Source organism: Leptosomus discolor, chromosome 7, assembly GCF_034619465.1.
Source record: "Leptosomus discolor isolate bLepDis1 chromosome 7, bLepDis1.hap2, whole genome shotgun sequence".
In the NCBI taxonomy this organism is placed as follows: Eukaryota; Metazoa; Chordata; class Aves; order Leptosomiformes; family Leptosomidae; genus Leptosomus; species Leptosomus discolor.
In genome coordinates, this window is record NC_141397.1 from 45,927,122 (window position 1) to 45,952,845 (window position 25,724).

The window sequence follows — 25,724 nt, forward strand, 5'->3', positions numbered from 1 at the left end:
GTGCAGCGCCTTCCTTACAGAGTAACGTATGGCACCGCCTTTTCAGAGACGTGGTAAGTCGATCAAGGCTGGTAACTTGACTAAAAAGTGTTTTGTGCCTTTCTGCACTGGTGTGGTGGGTTGACCCTGGCTGGATGCCAGGTGCCCACCAAAGCTGCTCTGTCACTCCCCTCCTCAGCTGGACAGGGGAGAGGAAATCTAACTCAGCAATTACCGTCATGGGCAAAACAGACTTGACGTGGAGAAATTAGTTTATTACCCATCAAATTAGAGTAGGGTAATGAGAAATGCAACCAAATCTTAAAACACCTTCCCCCCGACCCCTCCCTTCTTCCCAGGCTCAACTTCACTCCCCAATTCTCTACCTCCTCCCCTCCAGTGGTGCAGTGGGACGGGGAATGGGGGTTGTGGTCAGCTCATCACGCGCTGTCTCTGCCGCTCCTTTCCCCTCATGGGGAGGACTCCTCACACTCTTCCTCTGCTCCAGCGTGGGGTCCTCCACGGGGCGTAGGCAGTCATCTGCTCCACTTCCCATGGGCTGCAGGGGGACAGCTTGCCTCACTGGTCTTCACCACAGGCTGCAGGGGAATCTCTGCTGAGGCACCTGGAGCACCTCCTCCCCCTCCTTCTTCACTGACCTTGGTGTCTGCAGGATGTTTCTCTCGTCGTCTTTCCAGCTGCTGTTCTGCAGCAGGGTTTTTTTCTCCCTTCTTAAATCTGTTATCCCAGAGGCACTACCCACCGTCACTGCTGGGCTCAGCCTTGGCCAGTGGCAGGCCTGTCTTGAAGGCAGCTGGCGTTGGCTCTGTTGGGACATAGGGCAAGCTTCTATCAACTGTAGCCCTCCACTACCAAAATCTTGCCATGCAAACCCAACAGAACTGGCCCATTCGGAAGAGTCACAGGAATTTCTGTACACAAATTTGAGTTAGAAATAGCTGACCCCACTGTGTCTCATAATTAGAGGCCCCTGGGCCCAGATGACTAGTGATGACAAAGCACGGAATACAAAGCCAAATTCGCTGCCGGAGTGGCAGCAGGGGCTGGTTTGCTGTGGGGTCAGGGGTGCCGGGAAGCGTGGCTGTGCCTGTGGGATGCTGGCCCTGTGGCTCCGTGGGCTGTGAAACCACCTGCCTGGCCATGGGGTTGCTCTTCTGAAGCAGGAGGGCCAGCCAAGGAAGGGCTCACATTTGGGCTATGGGGGAGCGATTGGCTGGTAGGGTGGGGTATGAGGCAACCAGCCAAGAGCAAATTGCTGTCCTTGGGGCATGCAGAGCTCTGCATCCTGCTATCCCCTGGGGACTAGGAGCAAAGGAAGGGTGGCTGAAGATGCGAAGGTGGAGGGAGGTGGAGGCTCTTCAAGTGCTGGCACCTTCCCGCTGTCAGGCTTCAGTGGGAGCATCCTGCTGGCCAGGATGGCAGGTTTCTTCAGCAACCAGTGTTGGCAGAGATCAGATGGACACACTTGGGTATGGCTGAGAAAGAAATCTCATTATTGTACTTGTTGCTTGGCATAGCATCCTCTGATGGCACTGCCAAACCTGGCTAGTTCTGTGTGTATGGGATATATATATGTGTATATACCCATTGCAATCCCTCAGGAAAAAATAAAACACAAACAAGTAAAAAAAAAAGAAAAAAGAAAGAAAAATCCAACATAAAATATGTTAAGTGATTTGTAACAAATTTATCTTAGATATTAATAAAAAAGCCTCCACTAAAAGATTCTTTGGCTACATACAGCTGAGCAGAGTTGTTACCACAGTGTTGAGGCTTGTGTTCAAACTGTTTTACTCCAATTTAGTTTCCCTGTCTTAGGGGAGGGGACAAAGTCCTTCTTATCATGCAGAGTGACAAGTAGTGTCCTTAAGCTGTGTTGTGGAAGGAGCTGAGTGGTGACTCTGACTGCAACGTATGGCAATGATAAGACACCATCATTTTTGGGTGCTGCACAGCATTATGGTTGGTCTTCCATGCATCTTGCAATACCATGTATACACTTGTAGAATAGCAGTTGAGGGGTAGTCATATGAGGGGTGTCTCTGTAACTCAGGCTGCTTATTTTAAAAATATATGTATCAGCTGTTGGACCAATGAGCTGTTGAGAAATACAGCAGTGAATGTGGTCTGCTTGGCTAGAAAAATATAACACGCTATGACCATGAAGTTTCAAGCATGGCCCCTGAGCCTTTCCTGGCAGAATGTACAGTGAGAGCCAGCTTTTTAACTGTGTACGCTTGTCTTCTTGGCTGCAAGAAAAGTTATCCTGAAGAATGTAAAGGAGGTGCTTTGCCATCAGCTGGCCGCTTGGATAACTATAATCGATGTCCAAAAACATAGCTGGGAGTTTTCTCTGAGGAACGGGAGGCATGTACGTGAAAGAGCTGTGCAATTTTAAAACCAGCTTGGTAGTCTCCAGAAGAAATGCAGGCAGAAATTTTAACCATTTTTAGATTTGCCCAGGCTGCAGATAAACTGTTTTAAGTCAGGCTCTGTGGATTCTACATGTGCATGCAAACAGCTTCAGTGAGCCTTTCAGAGGGGCACATGCCCGCTCACATGTGCCCTTTGGTGAGCGCTGGACTCTGGCCACCAAAGCCACAGGCTCCCAGCTTCAGTCTTCCTCCCTCCCACACACAACAGAAGTGCTGCTACCAGGCTTTAAAATACCTTCTGTTAAGAGCGCTTGATGATGTACAGCTGCATGGCAGAGCTGAAGCCCTGTGGAGGTGCCACATCACAGTGGACGGGACCAAAATTGGGAAAAAACTTGATGGCAAGCTAAATGTTTAAGCTGTGGGGTGGAATCAGTCCCAAGAAAGGCACAGTGTGATGGGGACATTCATGCAGTTTTATGTGTAAAATTTCTGTTCTGAGTCACATCTATTTTATGCTATGAAGATTTTATAAATTATATAAAAATGCTTGGATTTATAAAGTATGAGCACAGGTATTTTTATCTTTTATAGTATTCACCTGCATGTGATTCATGCGATACATGTGAACTGTGGTTCAAATTTTAAAATATACCTATTTTGCAAAATTTGGTGTTTCTCTGTTCATTTTGCGTCCTCTGTGGCTACTTGTAAATGATTGGTGTAAGGGCAATGAGTTGCAGTTTAAAAAGCTTCCCAAATGCAACCACCCACCTCTCTTCCGAAGCTGGCCCACTTGTGGCCCCTCATCCCCTGCTCAGACTACCTGTGAGCTTCAGCAGCAACATCCTGCTTTTTTAAAAACAACATTAAAAAAAAAAAAAAGACTACTGATCTACTCACAACTATTACCTTCTTTGCAAATGGAAACACACATGAGTTGTTGTGTTGTTAGTGATGGGGGATGCTTGGGCACCTGGAATCTCTTTCACCTGGAATATTTACCTCTAATAAACAGTTAATTGGAAGCCAAATTTGATTTTAAATTAATATATGCAATTATAGCATGACATCCCATAAACCATAGAATATTTTGTGTTTACTGAGGGGCCTAACAAGGTTTTGTTGTTAAGGATGCATATTTGAAACTGGGTAGGGCTGTGTCCTCCCCTCAGCATCATGTCCTGCCTGGAAGTGGCACACCCATGGGCCCACAGCTGACTGGGGGTCAGCCGCAATTCCTGCAGCATCCATGGGCTGCCGGGACCAGGCAAGGCTTTCAGCTGGGTTTCGTGCTGAGGTGGTGCTCATGGGATGCTTGCAGGACCACAGCCATTCCCACGATTGAAGAGGCAAGTCCTCTGACGAGGTAAGACACATCACCCTTTCTGTATTTCCTTAAAGTGAAGCACCAGGTCCTTACTGCAAACCCATGTGTGTCTTTGCTGGCTTTGGAAATGCTCCCTGCCTCTTCATCCCCACAGTTCAGGTGCCTCTGCATCTCCAGTGTGATGGTAGAAAATGTGGTTTTGTGGCTGGTTTGCTGGTCATGTTCTGGACTCTGTAACACACAGGCATTAGCGGAATCCTCTTGAATAGGCATGCTTGGGTTTTAGAGTAAAAGACTGCTTTTGATGTGAAGAGGGGAGGAGATAACTTCCAGATAGAGAGCATCAGCCTTGGAGCCTGGGCTGTTGACTTCTCAATACTGTCCTGTATGTCCTGGTCCAGTGCTACAGCTCTCCATCCTGTGGCTTCTTCAGCTGGAGGGGTGGTGCCAAGACAACCTTTTTCTAAATTTCCTTCATTATGCTGTCACACACCACTCTGTCGCCAGCCTTTTGAGCTCATGTTCAGATCCTGAGTGATGGCCCAGTGCCCACAGCCAGCAGGAGCAGGCCAAAAGGAATTCATAATTGGGGACTGCTATGACAAAATCCAACTTCCAACACTTCCTTAAAAAAAAAAAGTTCAAAAATTGCTCAAAAGTTACCACCATCAGCAGACCATGTTTCCTTTGCCAGAGAACATAGCTGTAGAAAAGGATAAAAGCAAATTGCAATGCTCATGGCAGCTCTCCTAGCTTCTGTGTCAGATACCTTGATTATTGAACACAGCTATGAGCAAGCTGTAAATATCAGATAATTGGTTTTGGGCTACAAAAGACAATGCCCTGCAATAAATAACTTACACTTGTGTGAAGTTCCTACTCATCAGGATTCACAGCTAATCCCGAGCACAGCACTACAGCAAAGCTTGAATTTCAGAGCTACAGCAGCCTCTGCAAGGCTGCTGGCACTGCATCTAGCTGTGAGAGGGGTCGGGGGGTCTGAAGACGTTTCTTAACCTTTCTCTTGACTCTCTTCTACTTTCAGCAAATAATGCTACTTCCCTGGAACAGAGTTAATGTCCTGCTTGTGGAGCACTCAGCTACCAACACATAGGCAAATGGTATGAAAAAGAAGTGAGCCGTAAGAGCCTTGCAACACATACTACTGCAGCTCAAGTCCTTAGTCCCAGCCTAATCTGGTCTTTACACTCAAAGGACAGTAAATTCACAGGAGAATTGGGACACCCAAGGAATCAGAAAATCTTGTGTAGAGAAATATATTTAGTGCATGCAAATATGCCTGTACTCTGCTGAAATGCAAATCTGCCTTATTGTCATCCTAATACCCATGCATGACACACTAATAAACAGGGGGGTTTAATACTTACCATCTGCGTTACAGATTGCTTCCCACACTGTGAGCTTGCTTGGTTACAGTTGTGTAGGCATCACGGAGAGATATATCCCGCAAACGACAAGCTGGCTAATCCCTTGGGAGACTTTAAATATGAGCTGCAGTTTTCTCACTCTCCGTGGGCACTGGAGTCAGCCGTGCAACGTATGGCAATAGCTATATTCTCATTTCATGTCTGTCATGCAGAGATAAATTAAATCTACAGTTCCATCTGAGGGGAATTGCAGGGTTTCCAGATGGGTAACTGTAGTGCATTTTTTTGGTACTGGATTAACACTTGCACCAAAAACCATTGCCTGTTGCCCTCCCACCTGTTAAGATTACCGACAGGGCTACCACTGAAAAGCCATCATGGGTCCAGCGACAGGGGTCTGCGCAGACATGCAGCTCATAAAACTATGCACTTACCTCACCCTTACCATTGCACAGCTCTCTGCTCAATGAGATCGTCATTGTAATCCCCTGCTCCAGCACCACCCAGATGGCCACTCTTGGACAGTCCCCTCCTGGGATCAGGGGCTGTCTGGCTCTCACAACGGAAGCGAGCCACAGCGCATTGGCCTAATGCAAAATACTGCAGCATTAGCAATGGATCTAATATTGCAAATGAGGGACAGCCAGCTTCATTCGCAAGCCGGTAAAGAGCCTCCTTCAGAATCCTGAGTTGGCCACCCACTCGGTGACATTACACCAGAAAGGATGTATCGGGCATCACTGTGCTGGATGGAGCTTCTCAGTTTCCCAGATAGCAGAGGCACAATGTGCCAGGCTGTAGTGTAACTGCTGCCAGAAAGCTGCCTAGAAGGAAAAGCCTGACCCATGAGAGGTTCTCATATATTGTCAGGGGCACAACTGCAAGGGAAGTAGAACTGTCTGGAAGCTGCGTGGTCCCTGCTGTGCACCTGGGGTCCACAAAGCCACTGGTGGGGCTATGGGAGTGCTGCGGGACCACGCTAACTTCTGCAGACAAATATGTCAGCCTCAGTCGGCCGAAGGCTTTGATATTTTTCAGCTCCTCATGCAAAAGACCACTGGCATATGCTCTTAAATGCATTTCCCCAATTTGGTTTGGAGATTCAAAAACCACTAGGCTTACATCAACCATGAAAAAATTTAATTCCACCCCCTCCCCTTTCGGAATTTAGAACGATAAAGGATCAACAGTTATGTCTGGAGTAGGGAAGCAGATATTACACACATCTTGCTTACAAAATAGCTCTGCTTTTCATGAAACAAGTTTATTTTCCTCCCCCAGCCACTGATGAGCACATGACAACCGTACAGAATAAAAGCTCAACTCCTTAGTTCTGCTCACATTCACTCAACGTTTGCTCTAATCAATTATCTTATTTCATGCAATAAGAAAAGAATGAGATTCCTGTTCTGCAGCCATAATCAGTTACAGTATGAAGCTGTGTCTGTGGAACATTTCTGATTTTGAAAACTTATCATGTGCTCTGCCATTACATTTCTCTTGTAAAACACTGGGCTTTTACCCAACTTGTTTCTACCCCCACCTCCCCACCCCTTAAAAAACACTGAGGGCATGGTCTAGTCTGAGATGCCACATTCTTATCCTGCAGAAGCCAGCCAAATTGCACTGTAAGGAACTTATTTATCCAGGCTCTGTTTTTCTAGTTTATTGGAACATGAAAGCATAAGCAGATGTCCCCTGCAAAGGATGACAAAGGAGCAGAGAGTGCTGCATGTAGGAGGCTGTAGGAGGATGAAAGTCCCGTCTTCACACGAAGGGCTCAATATTGATCTCTAGGGCAGAGCATGGCATGGTGAGCTCAAACTTAGTGATAACATCGGGGTGTAGGACTCCAAGTTTCCCAATGCTTTGACCTTTGGCAAAAATCTCAGCACAGCGACCAGGAAAGAAAGCAGAGCCTGTAAAGAAAGTGAGAGAAAAATCAATATTTCTCCGGGCCAAAGAAGTCAATAGGCACTTAACATGGAGAACAAAGCTCTCAGTATTAAACTGTTCTCTGTGCTGAAACGCTAAGAAGGGGCTCTCATTTTCTTGCATTAACAGTTGCCATGATTGATAGAGAATGAGGAAGCACTTTGAGTTAAAAATAAAACATGAAGCCCAAAGCACAGGCATTTTTCATACTCCAGTTGTTTTGACTAAGTTACCCCTGTAATAGAAATTAGCACTGGTAAGTCGAGTCAGAGCGCTACTGAAATGAAGAACTTTTGCAGGCTCTAGGCTGTTTAGCACCTGAAGGTTTCCACCTGACTCTTTAAGGAAATAAAGCTTGCTGTCACCTATGGGGTAAGTAGGCATGTCACACTTGATTACATGTCACCTAATTAGAAATAACCTACATTCCTCATCTGGAGAAGAGCTTTCAAGCATTTTCATATACACTGTAAAACCATGGAACAATGAACAACTCAAAGGAAGTTCAAGATCATCTTCCTCTTACCTCAAACCATGCCTCAGGTTTTAAATGTTATTTGGGAGTTTAAAAACAAACCAAAACAAAACCAAAAAAGTAGCTGAATCGGCCATGAAGAACTTGGAGAAGCTGTGCTGACTTTTTCACGGAAAGCCTTTCCTACCTTTCCTACCTGTGTGTGGTGGCTATACCAGCAACATGTTCAAGCTTGTCTACAGCAGCTACACTTGCAATTTTTTTGTCTCTGTCCTGTGGTGAGTGGCATTTTGACCTGATAGCCATTCAAAAGACAAAACCAAACCAAACCAGCAAGCTGCTCCAACAAGCGTGGGAAAGCAAGGCACAGTACACAGGACCTTCAGTCAGTAGTGCTGCAGACAATGCTGTGAACTTGAAGAAGGAAAGGGGAGAGGATGACACAAGGCCACTGAATCCTACAGATCCTCCTATAGAAAGGTGCCTCCGCCATGTTTTTAATGCTACTGCCCTTGCAGAGAGGGAAGGGCTCTTTGCTAGATCTCCACTCAGAAGTTAAAGAAGTTGGCAGGGACAGGGACCAGTCAGCTTCCCTGCCCTCACCCCTTGCTCTGCATCTTTATCTCAATAGCCTAAATTCCAGCAAAGTTGAGAAGCTGCTTCCAGTCCTGCTCCCTGCCTGCTCACGACATGGCACTCAGCCCTTCAGCATCCTCTGCATCCTGCAAAGGGATCGCAAGAATTTCCTAACGGCAACTTACTCTCTGGGTGCTCCAAATGCTATTTAAGGTTCAGGATCAGCCCAGGACATTTTACTGTGTTTACAAGGAAAGCAATAAAGGGCCAAATTAACCTCAAACCTCAGGAACTTTTTCATGATGCTTTGATCACTAGTGGCCAAGCCCAGAGATACATTCTTTGTTAGCTCCCCGGTGGCAATAGTTCATTTAAGGAAGTGTCTCCCATGAGGTTTGTAGTCATAACTTGCAGCTACAAGAATAACAGCAATTAGGTCTTTTTCTTGTCCAACTTGCTGCAAGTGCAAACTAATTTAACTGTGTACTTCAATTTTGTCTGCCTTGTGAAATCTGACGGCAGTAGTAAATGATCACAGTAACGTTAACCTAGAGGCTGTTTTAAAAAACACTCAGAACCAGTATCTTTTAAATCATCCAGTTCCAGTATAGCTATGAGCACAAACCAACTGCTTACACTGGATGTACAAAAGTGAAATGGTCTAGCCCCTGGATGTTACTGGCACATGACTCTAGCCAAACAGCCACTTGCCGCTGCCAAGCTGCACCATTCAAAACAAGTGTTAAAATAAAACTTAACAAAATTAACTTAGAAAAGAAACATGCCACACATACAGATCACTCCGCAGATTGTGGGTGAAAACATAACCTAAAAATAAAGTACCCTTGTAGTTAGTAGTAAAGGCTTTCCTATTTGTGAATAAAGCTGGTATTGTACTAAGGATGGGAGCAGCACACAGTGACGTTCTTTTAGAAACTTGACTGTAACCTTAAACTGGCACAAGAGCAAGAACTATGCAGAAGTTAATAATGTTGGCATGGTACCGTACTATAAAATTTTAGGGAAAAAGAGCTTTGACAACATGGTTAGTTAAAAAGCTGTGAGTCTGACTTGTCTGTTCTGAGCTGCCTTGTGTGTAGCCTTGGGAAAGTCACTTTATCTTATTGCACATCTAGGTCCAATCATATCATGAGGCTTAACTATTTTAAAACTCGTTGTAGACATCTGGATGGGGTCTAAAATGATACTGCACTCAGTCTATCTACCCAAGGCAGTTTCTGTGCTGCTTCCCATTGTGCGAAACAATTTCATGTTTTCAGGCACATGAAATGTTCTGCTATCTGGGCATCACCGCTTGTTGGTCTCCCAGTCAGAAGTAAGGCAGAAGGTAGAAAGGTGGCGGGGGGGCTTAAAGCCTCACATCCACCACTACTGACCTCCCCTACAAGGTTAACTGCAGTAGAAGTTCCTTTCCATTTAACTAAATAATATGCATTTGTGATAAATTTTGAAAACTGATGGCAGTTCATGACGTAATATCAGAAACTATGAAACGGCTTAATGATTACAGCATAAAGTGTAGAGTTATGTTAGCTAGGATCTTAACACCGATCAAATTTATCCATTCTTACCACCAGCTTACAGCACCGCTTCATAACACAAGTGAACTGAATCACCAGAAAAAGGGAGGTGGTGGCTCTCCACCTGGAAAGGGGAGGAGAGTGGGACGAGCTGTTGATTTGGCTGCAGCCTTTACTATGAAACCATACGTTCACTGTGGCTCTGAATACACTGCTCCAGGCTACAGGTTAGACATTCAGCCATTCAGCGTCTCGTACGCAGCAACCGATGCTGGACCATGGTGTTATTTTACTTTGCGCTTCCTTGCAGCAAAGAGGTGAATATATAATTAATATCAAGGGGGAACATTTAGCTCCCCAAAGTATAGGAAGCAGGACCTTCAAACCACCTCTCTGTTTCTAGTTAAGCTAACTCTGAAATGTTGGTTACTTCACAGTGCAGTCACTACTGTGCCTGGTGCTTTGCAGGCATGGCACTTGTAGGGTATAATTCTGTGACTGGAACAGATGAGACAATAAGCAAATAAAAATGAAAGAACCTGTTAAAAGCTTTAGGGTCCCCATCTGTCCAGCTAACACTTGGCTCTTGCACCAAAGAAACATGAGCTGAGGAATAGGTTTACAGAGAGTTTATGAACTCTGGTTAATAATGAAACTATTATTATGATAATTGGCTGCACTACAGAATGCTTCAAAGTATACTCCTGCCTGCCAAAAGGGCCTCTAGACTGCATCCCGCAGATGGGAGATCTAAGGTCTTCCTCATCCTAGGGACTCTTCCTTTGACTGCACACGTGGTAAGGCAAGGAGGTTGGCTCACACCTGAGACTGGGTGTTGTTGGTCCATGTATCTCTGCCAGGGCACCAGAGTTTGGAGTAAATGTAAATTTCAGATAAAAAAATTCAGACATTAAAAGGCAAGGATGTAAAGAAAGAAAAAACGCAGAAGAAACATAAAAAATCTGAGCAGAAAGGCGGGGGGGGGAAGAAACAAGCTTTTTGCAGCTGGGGGGAGTGCTTTGACTGAAGGACCAACCATGACTAGAAAAGGAGACTTGAGCCAGAGGAACCTCACTGTGCTGAAGACAAGCCATAGGTTGCAGGAGGACCTGAGCAACCCACAGAGCAGGACAGCAAAACAGAGGATTTGTCAAAATAACCAGGAAACAAAGGTAAGGATTTTTTTTTTTCCTGATTTGCATGTTTCTTGTATCATCAAGTGAATAGCAATGGTGTTTTAGATTTCTAGCAAAGCTTGTGTTACGGACTGGACTATCATGCCAGCTCTTGAAGTAAAGTATAAAGCTTTAGAGTGAGAGTCAAGGCTGTGTGAAAAACATGTGCTTATGTTACTTGCACAAATCGGCAATCAGCAAAAAATGACCATACTATTATCTTGTTCGAATAAATCACATCATAAGCTGAAGCCCAGTGCTCTTAAGCTTCAATAAAGTCTTGATGCCAAAAGGACTCCAAAGAGTGCCTTACCAGAAAAGTTAGCAGCTGCAACCTGCAGCTCCTGAGCAGGAGTTCAAAGTTGATGACAGAGTTTGTCGTATCCATGTACGTAATATCACCAAGAACAGTATAGCTGTGAAGAGCACGGTCTTCTTCAAGAAAGCTTTCACTAGTCAAACAGTCACCAGAGCACATCTGGAGGTGCCATTATTAGCAGGTGCCGATAGGTGCTGTTAGGACAGAGCTCAGGGGGTTGTGATCAGGGGTGCTAAGTCCAGCTGGAGGCCTGTAACTAGTGGTGCTCCCCAGGGGTCAGTACTGGGTCCAGTCGTCTTCAACATATTCATCAATGACCTGGATGAAGGGACAGAGTGCACCCTCAGCAAGTTCGCTGATGATACAAAGCTGGGAGGAGTGGCTGACACGCCAGAAGGCTGTGCTGCCTTTCAGGGAGACCTGGACAGGCTGGAGAGCTGGGCGGAGAGGAGCCTAATGAAGTTCAATAGGGGCAAGTGTAGGGTCCTGCACCTGGGGAGGAATAACCCCGTGCACCAGTACAGGCTGGGGAAAAGCAGCTCTGAGGAGAAGGACCTGGGAGTCCTGGTAGACAACAAGCTGACCATGAGCCAGTGATGCGTCCCCATGGCCAAGAAGGCCAATGGTATCCTGAGGTCCATTAAGAAGAGTGTGGTCAGCAGGTCAAGGGAGGTCATCCTCCCCCTCTACTCTGCCCTGGTGAGGTCACATCTGGAGTGCTGTGTCCAGTTCTAGGCCCCCCAGTTCAAGAGGGACAGGGAACTACTGGAGAGAGTCCAGCGGAGGGCTATGAAGTTGATTAGGGGACTGGAGCATCTCTCTGATGAGGAAAGGCTGAGAGACCTGGGGCTGTTTAGTCTAGAGAAGACTGAGAGGGGACCTTATCAATGCTTATAAATATCTAAAGGGTGGGAGTCAAGAGGATGGGGCCAGGCTCTTTTCAGTGGTGCCCAGGGACAGAACAAGGGGCAACAGGCACAAACAGGAGCACAGGAAGTTCTGCCTCAACATGAGGAAAACCTTCTTTACTCTGAGGGTGGCAGAGCACTAGAACAGGCTCCCAGGGAGGTTGTGGAGTTTCCTTCCCTGGAGATATTCAAAACCTGCCTGAATGCTGTCCTGTGCGACTTGCTCAAGGTGAACCTGCTTTAGCAGGGGATTGGACTGGTTGATCTCCAGAGGTCCCTTCCAACCCCTACCGTTCTGTGATTCTGTCCTAGGAAGGGACTGCTGCTGGTGCAATCATATTAAAAGGCTGCTCTTGTAGGTCTGGTTGGTTGTACCACCAAGCACATCGAGAACAAAAATTCATTTAAAAATTGTAGTTTACTGTACCATCCATTTTTAAGGATAAGAGATTTATCGTTCTTGATATAGTTAATCCATTCTGCTCTGCACACAAATACTACTTCATAAACTTCACCCTGAAATCGAGTCCGAGATCGTATTGTCCTTGCTGATAAAGACCTATACAATGCCAGAGGAAGCCAGAAGGTCTAGCAATGGAAAACCACCTTTTAATATGTCAACACTATAATTGGTAGTTACAAGAAGGGGTGGGGTGAAATACAATATGCGTTCCTAAAGAGGCGATGCCAAAGCCAGACATGTCTTATGCTGACACACTACATGCAAGCAAAAAACAAAAGCTACTTCTCGTGGCTGCAAGTAAGAATTTAATTTCCAATGTTCAGTGATGTAGAAATAATACCTTTAATTAAAGCTTCTGTAGCATATCCTCAAAATCTGTAATTGCATCTCTGTATTCAGGCAACAGGGCCACTTTGATTGCTTTGGGGTAATTCTTTGACCAATAATCCAATAGAGCATGTAGTCTTTAGCACATTTTTCTGGCTAATTGACTCTCAAAGAGCTCCGAGTTCCCTGCACTCTTTGTTGTCAAACACCTTGCACAGTTTCTTTTCTCTACCTTACTCTCCCCCCTTTTCAAAAAGAAATAGATTAAAGCAGTATTACAGGCCTACAGTTGCACTAAATCTTCAAACCCACTCGTTTGGTCCTATAATTTGAAGGAACATCGGAAGCTGAAGCTTAAGAAGGTAATAGAGCAGAGCTCATCTGGCCTCCGAAGTCTTTCATCTTAATTCTCCATTCCCTTAGTCACTCCAGCTGCCCTTTCACTACATCACCTGATGAAGTATTTTACTTGTGCTACATTGGATGGAATTTAGTTTTGTGAAGCTAGATGTTGTTTTTCTTTTTAGGATCAGGTTCTTCACATTTTTGACTAATCCCTTCTGTTGGCAGATATGCTCAAATGCAAAGTCAGAGGACACTATCAGACAGTCAGTATTTGAAAAGGCAAATCCCTTTTATTGCCCATGTATGCAGCGCAGTGAGGCTCCCAGAACCTGATGCAAAGCAACAGCAACCTCAAAATCATACCTTGGGATGATTTACCTTCAGCTAATTTTTAAAATCTCAAGTCTTGCATGATTTTTGGAACACACTGAGAGACCAATCGCTCTTTCAAGTTGCACACTGTCAGCAGTTCCTTCCACCATATACTCTCATGCCCAGAAAATAACATACTTTGGGATCAGTGAGATATTTATTAACTTTAGTTTCCTGGTTTGTAACTCCTGACTACGGTGCCAGAACAACCTCCACTCCCCAGATCACACCTAGCTGTATGACATGTCAGGAAACTCAAATCAGTACAATGAAAAGTAAGGTAAGCACCTTAGATTTATTTGTTCCTCCAAATAAAATAATTAATGCTTGAAAAGATGACACAAGAAGTATCTGTATGATATGAACGAACATGTCTTCTGTCTAAAGGAAATGTAATAGGTTTGGAGCTCCTCTTTATTTGCCCGTGTTACTCGGGATTACAGCAGTGTCAGACACTGAAGATTATTTGGGTAAAATCACTCTGTCCCTGCCTTTCCTAATGGAAGGTAATGTTTGGGTGGATGCTGAGGCTAAGGAAAGCAGACATTTCGTATTGTTGATCTGGATAACAGGATTTCATGTATTCAGTGCTGGAGTACCAGGGTGGCCACTTAAATAATGCGTACAGAAAAACTTAAGTAGGAAACTTAGAAATCTAACAAATTGTGTGTATTTTTCTAGAAATCAGTATTTGTGTGCAAAGCACAATAAACTTGCATTTGTGTGGCAGCTGTGAGAAAGCAATTCTACGCTGGAGTTTAGTTGCACTGTAGAGTTTCCATTACATACCTAATCTTTGCTTTTAGGCCAGTTTTATCTGATTCCTCCAGATTTATCTGAAATGTTATACTTCATCCTGTCTAAAAGCCACAAATATAAGCTGATATTGTGTCACAGCTATTTAGAAAACTAGAGAATTCCTAATCCCAAATAAGAGTGCCTTTTTTTAACAAGACATCCTGCTATTTCACTTGATTTAGAGAACACAAAGCTTTGAATATTAAAAAAACCCTTAATTTCCTTCTGTTCCCTCTTTACTTAAAGCAATACTTCATCCTTGCAAACATCAGAATCTGTCAGAAACGAGAAACAATAAACCATACCGTTTATGGTAGGGGGTATAACATACTCTATGTATGTACAGAAGGCATCAGATTTTAGCTTTTAGGCTCTGCTTTCATACAAGCACTAGAGAATAACAAGAACCAACACTAAGCCAGTCTGCAAGTCTACTTTAGCATGTCATATTTAGTTTGCTTGTTGTTTATTCACTTCATGTCCTGGGCCAAGCTGTCCTCCCATCCCAATGACTTGACTTTACTCACCGAGATAAATAACAGCCACCTGATGTTATGCTTTCACAGCTACCACATTTCATGCCTTTCAGAAATTAACTTGACAAAATAGCATGGAATAATACATAATGAAATGATGAATCTCAGCAGTCACTGGAACTGTTAATCACTTAGTTATAGCAACTACAATTTCTGTGGCTGAAGTGCATGGCTGCACCACCAGGAACAGGAATGCTTGAAGTGGCTGCGGGTGAGCCAGCCCAGGACCAGAAGCAATACTGTGTCTCCAACAAATATGGCTATTCTGCTTCTGGACCAAACGAGGAGTGTCTGTGCCCAGCACATGTACTGCGTTGAGTCTGCACTAGCTCAGTATTTCTTTGCTTATCTACTGTTTTCTAATACATACACCACAAGCAAAGGTACAGGCAATTCCTCCACCATGGGCGACAGAAATACTAATCTTGGGATTCTGCATTCACAGGGATCCAAAAGTTTGAGCCAAAATCTTACAAATTCCTGTTTCAAATTTTATTGCATAAATAAATATTAGAAAATGTATGTAGGATTAAATTTGAAGCACTGCCCCTGTGCCTTTGTATCACAGGTCAAAAATCAAACCAGATCAGAGAACTGCTTAACTATGATTAACTAAAATTGCTAGCATTAATGTGGTAGTGAAAACAAAAGCATGCAGACACTTAGTGGGCCTCTACCCATAGCAGGCTGTGCAGGAGGTGAAAGAGTCGAAGGACGAAGCTATGTCACTGGTCAAGCGTAGCACTTTCCCAGAGAAGCTGGTGCAACCAGACCTGTACCCTGACCCTCACCGCTTAGATCACTGCCCCCCTCCACTGAGAAAGGAGATGTGCGATTTGCTGCTATTTCTGCTGCTGGCTTGGATGAACCATTTCTCTTCTAGAGAAGGCTTTGCAACATTGAAAATACAGTTTATGATTAAGAAATAATTTTCTATTTCAAAATGTAAGGAGACAGAAAATATGGAAATTACCTAATTCTATATTATATAATGTAAGCTGTGCCAGATGTTTAAAACTCTCGATGCAAGGAAGACTTTTATTGGTTAGACTTACCATGATGTATGACTAAAAAAAGATAGTTGCCTTTGGGAGGAAAAAAAGAATTAAATTCTGAAGAGGCCTCCCCAGTAAAGGAACAGCAGAAGAGCAAAGACTTAGTCAGTAACCTTGAGCTACACTTTGAGCTCAGGAACATGAATGTCAATGATTTAGTTGGTTCTGGGAGTTGACAAAAACTGGTAGAAAATGGAAACTGTGTCAGGAGAAATGCTACTACTTCTTAAAGCATCCCTAATCTGTCAGAATAAAATGCAATAGGAAGAAAAACATTGTATTCTCTATTAGTTAGTCTTTATTAGCAAAAAGAGCAAGATAAGAGAAGATGGCTTGTGTCTCTACAAATTGACTTGACACACCTCCCCAGAATATTTTTGCAGTTACCATAGATTTTTTTTTTTTTCCTCCCACTATTATACCACAGGAAACAAACTTCTAAACGAGCCAATTCAAAAGCATTTCTCTCCTGAAATAATCTTCTGGACTTGAGAATCAAGTATTTTCTTTGTTTTCTTATTGAACTTTTTTATTTCACATGCGGAGGGAAAAAGTATGTCAAACATGATTTGGTGACGAAAGTTTAAAAGACAAAGAAGTCTAAGCCTGTCAAACCTTTTATTATCCCCTACTGTGCTAAAATAATGTACTTTTCCTCTCACTGACACACATTGTTTGGGGGTAAGGTTTGTGCAAACAGATTATACTTGAAGGGTATTGGGAAGGAACATCCAAAAACATTCAGAAGAGGAGCTGAAATGACCATAGGAATGGAAAAAGTCTTGCTCAAACTGACTTCTGATAGCCTCTTTTTTCATAATAAAAATCAGTTGTATAACATGAAGGTAATGAAATTAGACTTATTTCCAGAACTGAACTATGGGTTCTGCCACAAACTCTTTGTGTTGCTTGGACTAACTGCATCACTTGCAACAGCAAGACACCTCTGAGATGTCCAGTGGTACAGTGTGCTGTCAAATTTTGATAAACCAGGTTTATCTGGAGAAACTCCAAACACTGCAGACTCCCACTTAGGCTAATTAAATAATATAAGCAATGCTCTTGGTTCAGATCGTTGCCAGGTACCTCCTTGGGTGTTAATCCAGTTACAACCAAATTTGAGGCATCAGCACTAGTGTGGGAAAATACTTGATAAGACAGAAATAACTTGGCCTAAGTTTGTAGGGATTTAGCTCCTATAAATCTGAAGTCCTGTATTTATAGGAAAGGAAACAGAGCAGTCACAACAGACAATTAAAGGGACATTAAGTGAGCAGCCACACTCACTTTATTAGAGAATTTGATTTTAATTTAGAGTTGTTAGAACTGTAGTTCTTCACATAACTAAGCTTCCTTGATGCTGCAAGAAAAATTGCTTAAGAGAAAAAGATGAGAAATTTATTAGAAATTTGTTAGATCTTGAAATAGTGGCCAATGCTGGAAAAGCCACAAGAACTGTGACAAGCATCCAGTTTTGCAAGATGCCTATAATTCAGCAATTGTAATGATCAGTGCTGGAGCTCCTGAAACCCCTTGCAGAATTAGGGTAATATGTTGAAAAGTACTAAAATCAGTCAGATTTAAAAAAACCAACCCTGTCCTTAACTCTTAGTGTTGTTAATTCATGAAGCCGACTAGGGGGGGAACTAAACAGAAAAAGAGGAGTGGAGGGTTGGGAGACCTTCAAGAACAACTTATTTGATAAATGAGTAGTACTAGTTTCACAACAAAAACTGGGAATGTTTTTGGCTAAAACACTATCCATATTTAGTGCTGAAGAGAAAGTGCTTGAAAGTCAGAAAAGCTACTTACAGACAAAAATGAGAGAAATAAATTGCACTTCATAAAATGTAACAGTGGCTGAAAAATCACCAAGGAAACTCAATAATTTAGGAAAGATTAATGACTGGCAGCAGTAAAGACAGCACTAGAAAGATTTTTAAGAATATTGGGAATAAATTGTAGGTAGAGTACCTTCATCTACTAACAAGACTGGTTGAAGTTTTTATATGAGACAAAAATGTGTAAGTTTTTAATAAATACTTCTTTTCATCTGGGGGAAAAGAGAGGTATTCTTGAATACTTGTCTTCCAGTCCTCTGAAAAAATGAAGAATATGTTTGGCTACATCTACCAGGACTAGAATGTTTCTATGATGCTAGGAGTTTTAGGCTCCACAATTATGGTGCAATGCTCAAAGCAAATATCCTGCCTGGTGCTGTTAACTTACAGTAACAATGTTGGGAATTCTTTAGTGCTAGAAGAATGTTAATGTGGTGCCAGTGTTTCAAGGTGGGTGATCTACATTGATCCTGAGTGAGAAAAAAAATTATTTGGGAATTGGCAAATATGAAATTCAGAGGACTTGAAAACAGTCAATTAGCAGCTGATATGTTTCTACCGAAAAACAGATGTTGTCAAACAAATCTGATTATCTACCAAACTTGTAATTTGAGAGACTATAAATACAATTACAAGGATGCAACAGCACCTATAAATTATCTATTTTTTGAATGCCAATTAAATGGATTAAGAATTAACCGATATCTTCTAGTACGTTACAGATGATATTTGGAGGCTTCACAGTAAAATTGGCACATTTCCTTCAGTTATCTATGAGTAAATACACAGTTATTGACATTCATGAACAATGCAATGGCTGCCAAGGCAGGCAACTGAAAGGCCAGGATTGCCATTAAGAGCAATCAAGCTACAGTTCCTTAACATAAAGTGGGTATTAATAGTACAGGTACTAAACATCTGTGTATACGACAGTCTCCCAATTTAAAGCGATCACCAGAGATAGATGCTGGGATTCAGTTCTATACAATGAACTCAGAATTAGTACCAGACTTCCCTCTTCTTGTCCTGTGAATTGAGGCTCACAGTTTAAATCGTCTATTAAAGTCGTTTGCTGTATAACTACTGTTATAAAAGCAAATGTTTACTGATGTTCTTAGTTATGGGAGATAACTATTACACCTCTAATTTCACAGCTAAACCTTACTAAATGAGAAGCTATTACTATGATTTACTGTGGAATTAAAATTTTCTACACTTTACCACACTTTTCATTTAATTAAATAAGGGCAATAAAAAGAAGGGAGTGCAATCTTTCTTTTTTTGAAAGACAACTGTCAGTTACTGAAGGAAGTAAGCATTAATATGCATTTATTAAGTATCTATTTATGTTGAACACAAACACGCTGACTTCCCAGCTTTACTAAGCTGTTGATTACCCTAAAAGAATGAAAGGCATGAACATTTACTTAACAAAAAAAATAAATCCAAGAGTTAACTGAAATTCACAAGAATCAATAATGTACAAAAAAGTAGCTCATGTCACAAGCTCACACTGTTCAGGGATTGTTTGTTTTCACATGAATGAATACTATTTCATCAAATATCAACTTTGTCATAGAAGGGGCAGACAGCGAAGCAGTATCAATGCACAGATTTACCATTAACATTTTCTGTGAACCTGTCAAATTGTTTCATTTTCATAAAATATGGATAATATTTTCCCTTTTCAAACAGTTTGTGCCCAATTAACTTCCATTTGCAAAGCAGAGACTCAGAAGGTACTGCAAAACTACGGTTTCTTTCCTTAAATAAGGGACAGTCATTCTAAATGTTACAATGCAAGGGAGGATAATTATACCTTATTCTTCACACCACTCCTTTGAAGACTGAGATATAGAATCCACTGTCAGTATTTACTAAGCCCTTTTTTATTCTTTTTCACCCTAAGTAAGACTTCACTAGGGACCCAAATGCCATGATTAACATCACCTCCTGTGATCATGGTCCTGATTTCTGGAAGAAAATAGTCATCTTGAATTGTCATCCAGAAGCACAAAATGACCAAAATGTTGCAGAAAACATACCCATTCCTGCAGAGATTAAAACTTGAAATTAAGAATATCTTCCAATATAATAATTGGAATGCCTCTAGTTTTCAACTCAAGGGAACAGAAACTCATGAACGTGAACTAAAAAAATAAATAACTTTATTAAATTACCGACAACATATGAACAAATTTGTTGGCTTTCTACACGTTTTTATTGTTTAAAAAGTCTGATTTTATTTCATTTACCTCCTAATCATACACATCCATACTGATCTTTAAATTTTATTAATGGTATAGAACTGGCCAAAATTTCAAGAGTTTTATGCAAATATTTTTATTATGGAGCACATACAAATTTGAGGATTGATGCAATAATTGTACTTTTTTCAATCCACATTTGATTATGGATGCCTATGCCATAAAACAAAGACAGAAAAAAACAAAATCCTTTTCTAGTCAGTAACTGTAAGAGTCACTAACATATCAGAGTCCGTTCTGTGCGTTTTAAAACAAACTTTTCAGAGTTCTGTCTTAAAACTTTGTATTTTTGTATATTTAGTGGTAACAAGAAAAAAAAATCATTCCATTAGTAACTTTAAGAAACTGAAAACCATTGAGTATGTTGAAATCCTTGAACTGAGTCACTCAACCCCCTCTCTTCCTTAAGGCTGCTCTAAACAGCTCCTCTCCATTTATTACCTAGCTCAGATTACATCAAAGCGTAGTGCAAAGGGCAGGGGAACATCACAATTTCACCCCTATTTTCTAGCATCTGTACTTTTTTCACAGGTGTTGCTATAAAGGCAAAAAGGCTCTGACCTTGAGGTCAAATCATAGGGCACTTAGGTGTTGGTAGAACAGAAGGAGCTTAAATAACCATGATTTGCACATATGGACCAACCAGGACTATAGTACAGGCATTTCATTTTTCAAAGTGAATTTGGGAAAGAGGCAAATATGTACCAAATACATCTCTATCAATTCTTTGTTGCTCATTTAAAAAACCACATTTTTTCCCTGTATTGTTCCCAGTAATCACTGGAACTATTTTAGTCAGTTATACAAGGAATAAAAACAACTGGGCTAAAACCCTACCTTTACACTGCATTCCTTACTAGTCTCAAGTTTTGCTTAAGATCACATACAGAAAAAGTATCTAGGATCTTCCTAATTCGGAGTCAGGATAAACCCACTTCACAGTGTACAAATTTTAATTTGGCACAGGCAATAAAAAAGCACGCTCCATAAAGATGCATCTAAAAATCCATGCCATGTGTGATGTCCTGATTTAAAACCTCTGAAGTAACGTGCACTGTTCTTCTGAACAATTTGAGTATCCTTCAGTCTCTTACGATGTTACAGGATACCTCTTTTTTCACTCGGCAATTGACCTTACTCCATCATCTGCTGACATTTTCTCTCTTGCACATGCTTAATTGACAGATTGTGAAGCAAGTTAAAAAAACCCCAAACAACAGAAACCCAAACAAAATCCCCTAAACTACTTTGACTTCCAACCATTTCTGCAGTGAAGGTCTTTTAAGTAACTTGGTGCAGTGACACTGAATTCACTATGGCACTAGAGTATCAGCCATCTGCACTGTTACCAAGGTTAAATTCCAATGTCAGGAGAACTGCAAGGCATCTACTTGCCATCCCAGAAGAGTTTCTGAATCACTGGTGAAATAGAAAGTAGTAGGCACGTTTTTTTGTCTACAGCCAAAAGCCACAAACTGCTTGTAATATATTGCATATGACAAGGCATAATCCACCCTTTACACTAAATGCATTGTGGAGTAATGTCATGGGAATGCAGGCATTTTTGAATGGGCATTACAAATCTCACATCATCAGGAATAAACAGCACTAGTATCTAGAAATAACTTCTCCACTGTGTTAGGATTATTTTTGAGGTCTTTTTTCCAGTCTCTTGAAGCCAGCCATACACCATTGAAATGCTACAGTACAGAATATAAAACACTTGCAAATATTTTCAGTATTAAAGTAAACTCTTGATAGGTCTATTAAAAATGAGCTACAGAAGTGTTGAAAAGGAATCTAACAGTTCAATTTGACTTCAATGACAGCTGAATACCCAACTCCCAGAAGCTCTTCTAACCCACCACTGTACATCCACCCTTCCAAATGAGAAGCTTTGCTGTTACCTGTTCTGTGCTTGGTAGAATTAGGACAAGAAATACAATTGCTTAAACACTCCTCTGGTTAACCTGGGAATCCTGCTAACAATATTCTAACAAACCCTTGTAAAGTCTACCTAAATAATACTGAGCAACAAAGTTCTTTGTCAAAAAAGTGTCAATAGATATGACACAAATGTGCGTTGAAGTGTTATTTGGCATCTTGGCAGTGCACTGCAAACCAGAGAGACATCTAACAATTTTTCATTAAAGTTCTATGAATAGGCAAGCTCTGTCAGGCTGTCAGGGACTCTCTGTCAGTGCCACTTGTTCCAGTAAGTGCAAAATAGAGGCACTCCCTTCAAGCTGAGTCAATTTGAGTCAGTGTCTCATATCTGTGAACACCAATGCATGATGTTTAAGTAGAATCATAGCTGCTATCCCTGCGGTCTTGCTTTTCTATACTGTACTTACTACACTGTTATTTTAGGTAGTGGAATAGATTAGTTGCTGGTGCTTGCTCTCTTGCATCAACCTATGCTCTCTCAAGGAAGTAATGGGGTCAACCTGCTTGCTTGGTCTCTTACATGCATATGCACATACACAGAGGAGGTTTTGCACTTAAGGATGTTATGTTTAACTCATGTGCAGTTCACCCTGTACGGAGAAGGAAGAGGGCTGTTATACAAATACTTGTCTAAGCAGCAGGTTGTCTCAAAGACAGCAGCTCTTTGAATAAAAGATACATAAGCCATGTATCTTCATGTGAATATACGAACAAAAGGTACACATGAAGAAAAGCTATAGCTAAAGCTATAAACTAAAAGATCAGGTGTAAGGAATTGTCTTTTGCAGGCACTGTTAGCCAAAGAGAACACAGTGGGTATCTGGCATATTCATCAATCCAGTGAATTCCTACCTACTCTTGCAATCAGCAAATTAATTCATCATAAACAGGCCACGAAGCTCACGGCATACATTTTACTACAAGTCTCCTTAAAAAGCTGTCAACTTGCAATTCATATAAAAATACTCAGAATAGCTCACAGAAAGACAGCAATCCCATTTTACAATCAGTGAATGCAGTTAATGACTTTACATATGGTTTCATCATACCACAGTATTGTAGCATATATAATAATATTAATCCTTAGTGCCTACTGCTGAGAACAACCAAAAATTCACCTCAGATTGTAGGGGAACATTTGAGCTCCAGAACAACCTCTGCTGTACAGTGCAGCTCTGTATTCCTTACCTTCAGTTGCCTTGATCGTGTAGCCATTCTCTTCATTTGGTGGTACTTCAAGAAGCTGCATGACCCTGTCCAGCAAACCATGGATAATCTCAAACCCTGGGCTCTTGTTGTAATAAACTGCACAGAAATGCCTGTAGTTTTTTGCACCTACATCTGAAGAAGAAAATAATTATGTTATCTGGGAAACTTTATCACACTTTCAATCTTGCCTTTTGCATCAGTTTTCTTCTACTGTACTATGAAGCACTTGTGGCTGATACAAGAAATGAGTATGTAAAACGGCTTCTCTGACACACTTGTCATATAATCTAAGGAAATAATGGGATTTCTGTAACCCACTGCACTCACAGTCAGAAATGTAAAGAAAGATTTAAAGTATCCTATGCCTTGGACAGGAAACAGGGTCGTTACATAGAAGTATCTTCTACACTGTGACAGGTACCAAGCATATAGTTAAGTGTCACAGAAATTAAAAAAAGACTGGCCAAAATGCAAATACTCAGTAAGCACCAAGAAACTTATGATGCTGGTGGCAAAGCTAAGTATTTATTGAACTCAGCTGCAGAGTAACTACCAGTACAAAACAACTAGCCCACAACTTGAAATGAGTAATGACGTTAGCATGGTGATCTATGAAAATATCTAAATTCACACAGGTTTCCAAATCACAACTGATGCTTTCCATGATCATCTTGGACAACCCCACAACCAAGTGACTAGGAAAAATATGCTACATTGCACGAACTCAAGACTGTGACATGAGTGCCTCCCACTTTGGACAGTTCCTTTAGTCAAACCCCTGCCTGCTCCCAGCTGTAAGTTTTCTTGCATTATTGATTTAATCAAAGTATGTTTTTCTCTTTCAAACTTTCAAAATGAGTATGTAGTAGTATGTTGTTATACTTGTACCTTTAGGCTACACCATTGCAATATACACTTTCAAAGAGTACTGTGGCCTACTTCAAAGCTTTACTCATTTTACATCACTGTGGGTTTCAACGCTTTCACTTCTTGAGAACAATCTAGGAAGAGAGTAACAAGTTTACTGCCACGGCTGCCAGAGGCGGTGAAATTCAAAATACTCATTAATGTAGTAAACTCATTTATTGCCTTCAAGTCTTTACCTTCTCAAGGTTAAAGTTCACACATGTGTTCAGTGAGGTTGGTGTATACAAGGGCAAAGTTTGCTGAAATCAGGGAAGGACTCATTATGTCACTGTCTTCTTCTTGATGTTCATGTGCTTTGAAAGTATCTTAAGTAGACACATTGCATTTCAATTTGGACCAGACCTGCACTTCTGAAGTAAATCTCCTGATTGTCCCCACTTACTATGCTTCTGTTCACGCTGTAAAGCAACTCTGGGGCATATAAACCTGACTCCTTTCAGCTGCAGTTCAGTCACGACAGGTGTTCCAGAAGGGCACCTGAATAGCTTCAACCACTCAAGGGCATTCAGCACACATAATCAGACTAGAGCTAGCCAAAAAGACATCTTACGTGCATATAGCATGGACTGTGAGTCACCAGCTGATCTCCTTCTGTACTGCACAGCTTCGTAATATTGGCATATAGTGCAACAAGTTATAGCCACATTTTCATGCATAGATTTCTGCCCTTTCTAGAGTCCTCTGGCTTCTGTAGTCTCCAAGTTGCTCATGCCTAGATGGGCAGTCTCATCTTTCTCTTCCACTTAATGGTGATTAGATATAGGGAGGAAGTGTATGCACTGACAGCAATTGCATTTCCTTTAATAAAAAAAAAGTCCTTCTGATCTGTAAATTCTTGTAATGTTTGAGGGGAAAGAGGGAATAAGAACTTTTTCAGTAGTGAAGGAATGAAGACTGAATGAGTAAAAAGAGCAACTCTCTCTGATCTGCAAGTTAAGCTAGGGCACCAACATGTGACATAGTTGTATGCGTAGGGCTTTCATATTTCTTTCCAGAAATTAACCAAAAGAAAGGCATATGAAATCCAGCATATGCCAGGGTGAATTATGTTTTTTACACAGTCAACTCGTGTTCACATTGAGCATGTCAGGACCTCTGGTCATGAAACACTGGACTTGGTGTTCCCAGGAGAAAAAGTACCGCAGTGCATACTGCTCACACGTAGAGTGCGGTTAAAGATCCCGATATGGTTACTGACTTCATAGGAGTTATAGCTGCACCTATGGTCTGAACTGTACTTCCACATAGCTCTGGATGTAAGTAACAGAACTAAGAACCTCAGACCTCAAGAGGCGGTTCTTTTCTACAGGCACCAACTGTTTGCTGCTGCATTCAACACAAGAAAATAAGGGACATCAAAATCAACAGGAGTCAAGCTCAAAACAAGAAAAGGAGGGGGTTCTTCAGGCAGCATAAAGTTAAGTAGTGAAACTTCTTCCCCACAGGATTTTGTGGATGCTAGGGGTTTATGCAGCTCTGAGGAGGCAGAGGAAGTCCCCAGGAGATAAACCTATTATTACTTCTTACTACAAAGAACCATGTTTGAGTTGGGAAGTCCCTGTGCTACTTGTGGCCAGAGAACAGGGGAGCACTCTGGAAGTATTATATGAACGTA

General features: G+C 41.7%; 1 protein-coding gene across 1 annotated transcript in view; it reads right to left on the reverse strand.

Moving 5' to 3' along the window:
• Positions 1–6,664: 6,664 nt before the first annotated feature.
• FARSB (phenylalanyl-tRNA synthetase subunit beta) overlaps positions 6,665–25,724 on the reverse strand; it is a 40,512-nt gene continuing 21,452 nt past the window's right edge. The window contains exons 16-17 of the mRNA XM_086467986.1: positions 23,162–23,314; positions 6,665–7,012 (exon numbers count right to left, since the gene is read on the reverse strand). Of these exons, the coding sequence (XP_086324112.1) occupies positions 6,861–7,012; positions 23,162–23,314 (305 nt within the window). The 3' untranslated portion in view covers positions 6,665–6,860. The remainder of the gene's footprint in view (positions 7,013–23,161; positions 23,315–25,724) is intronic.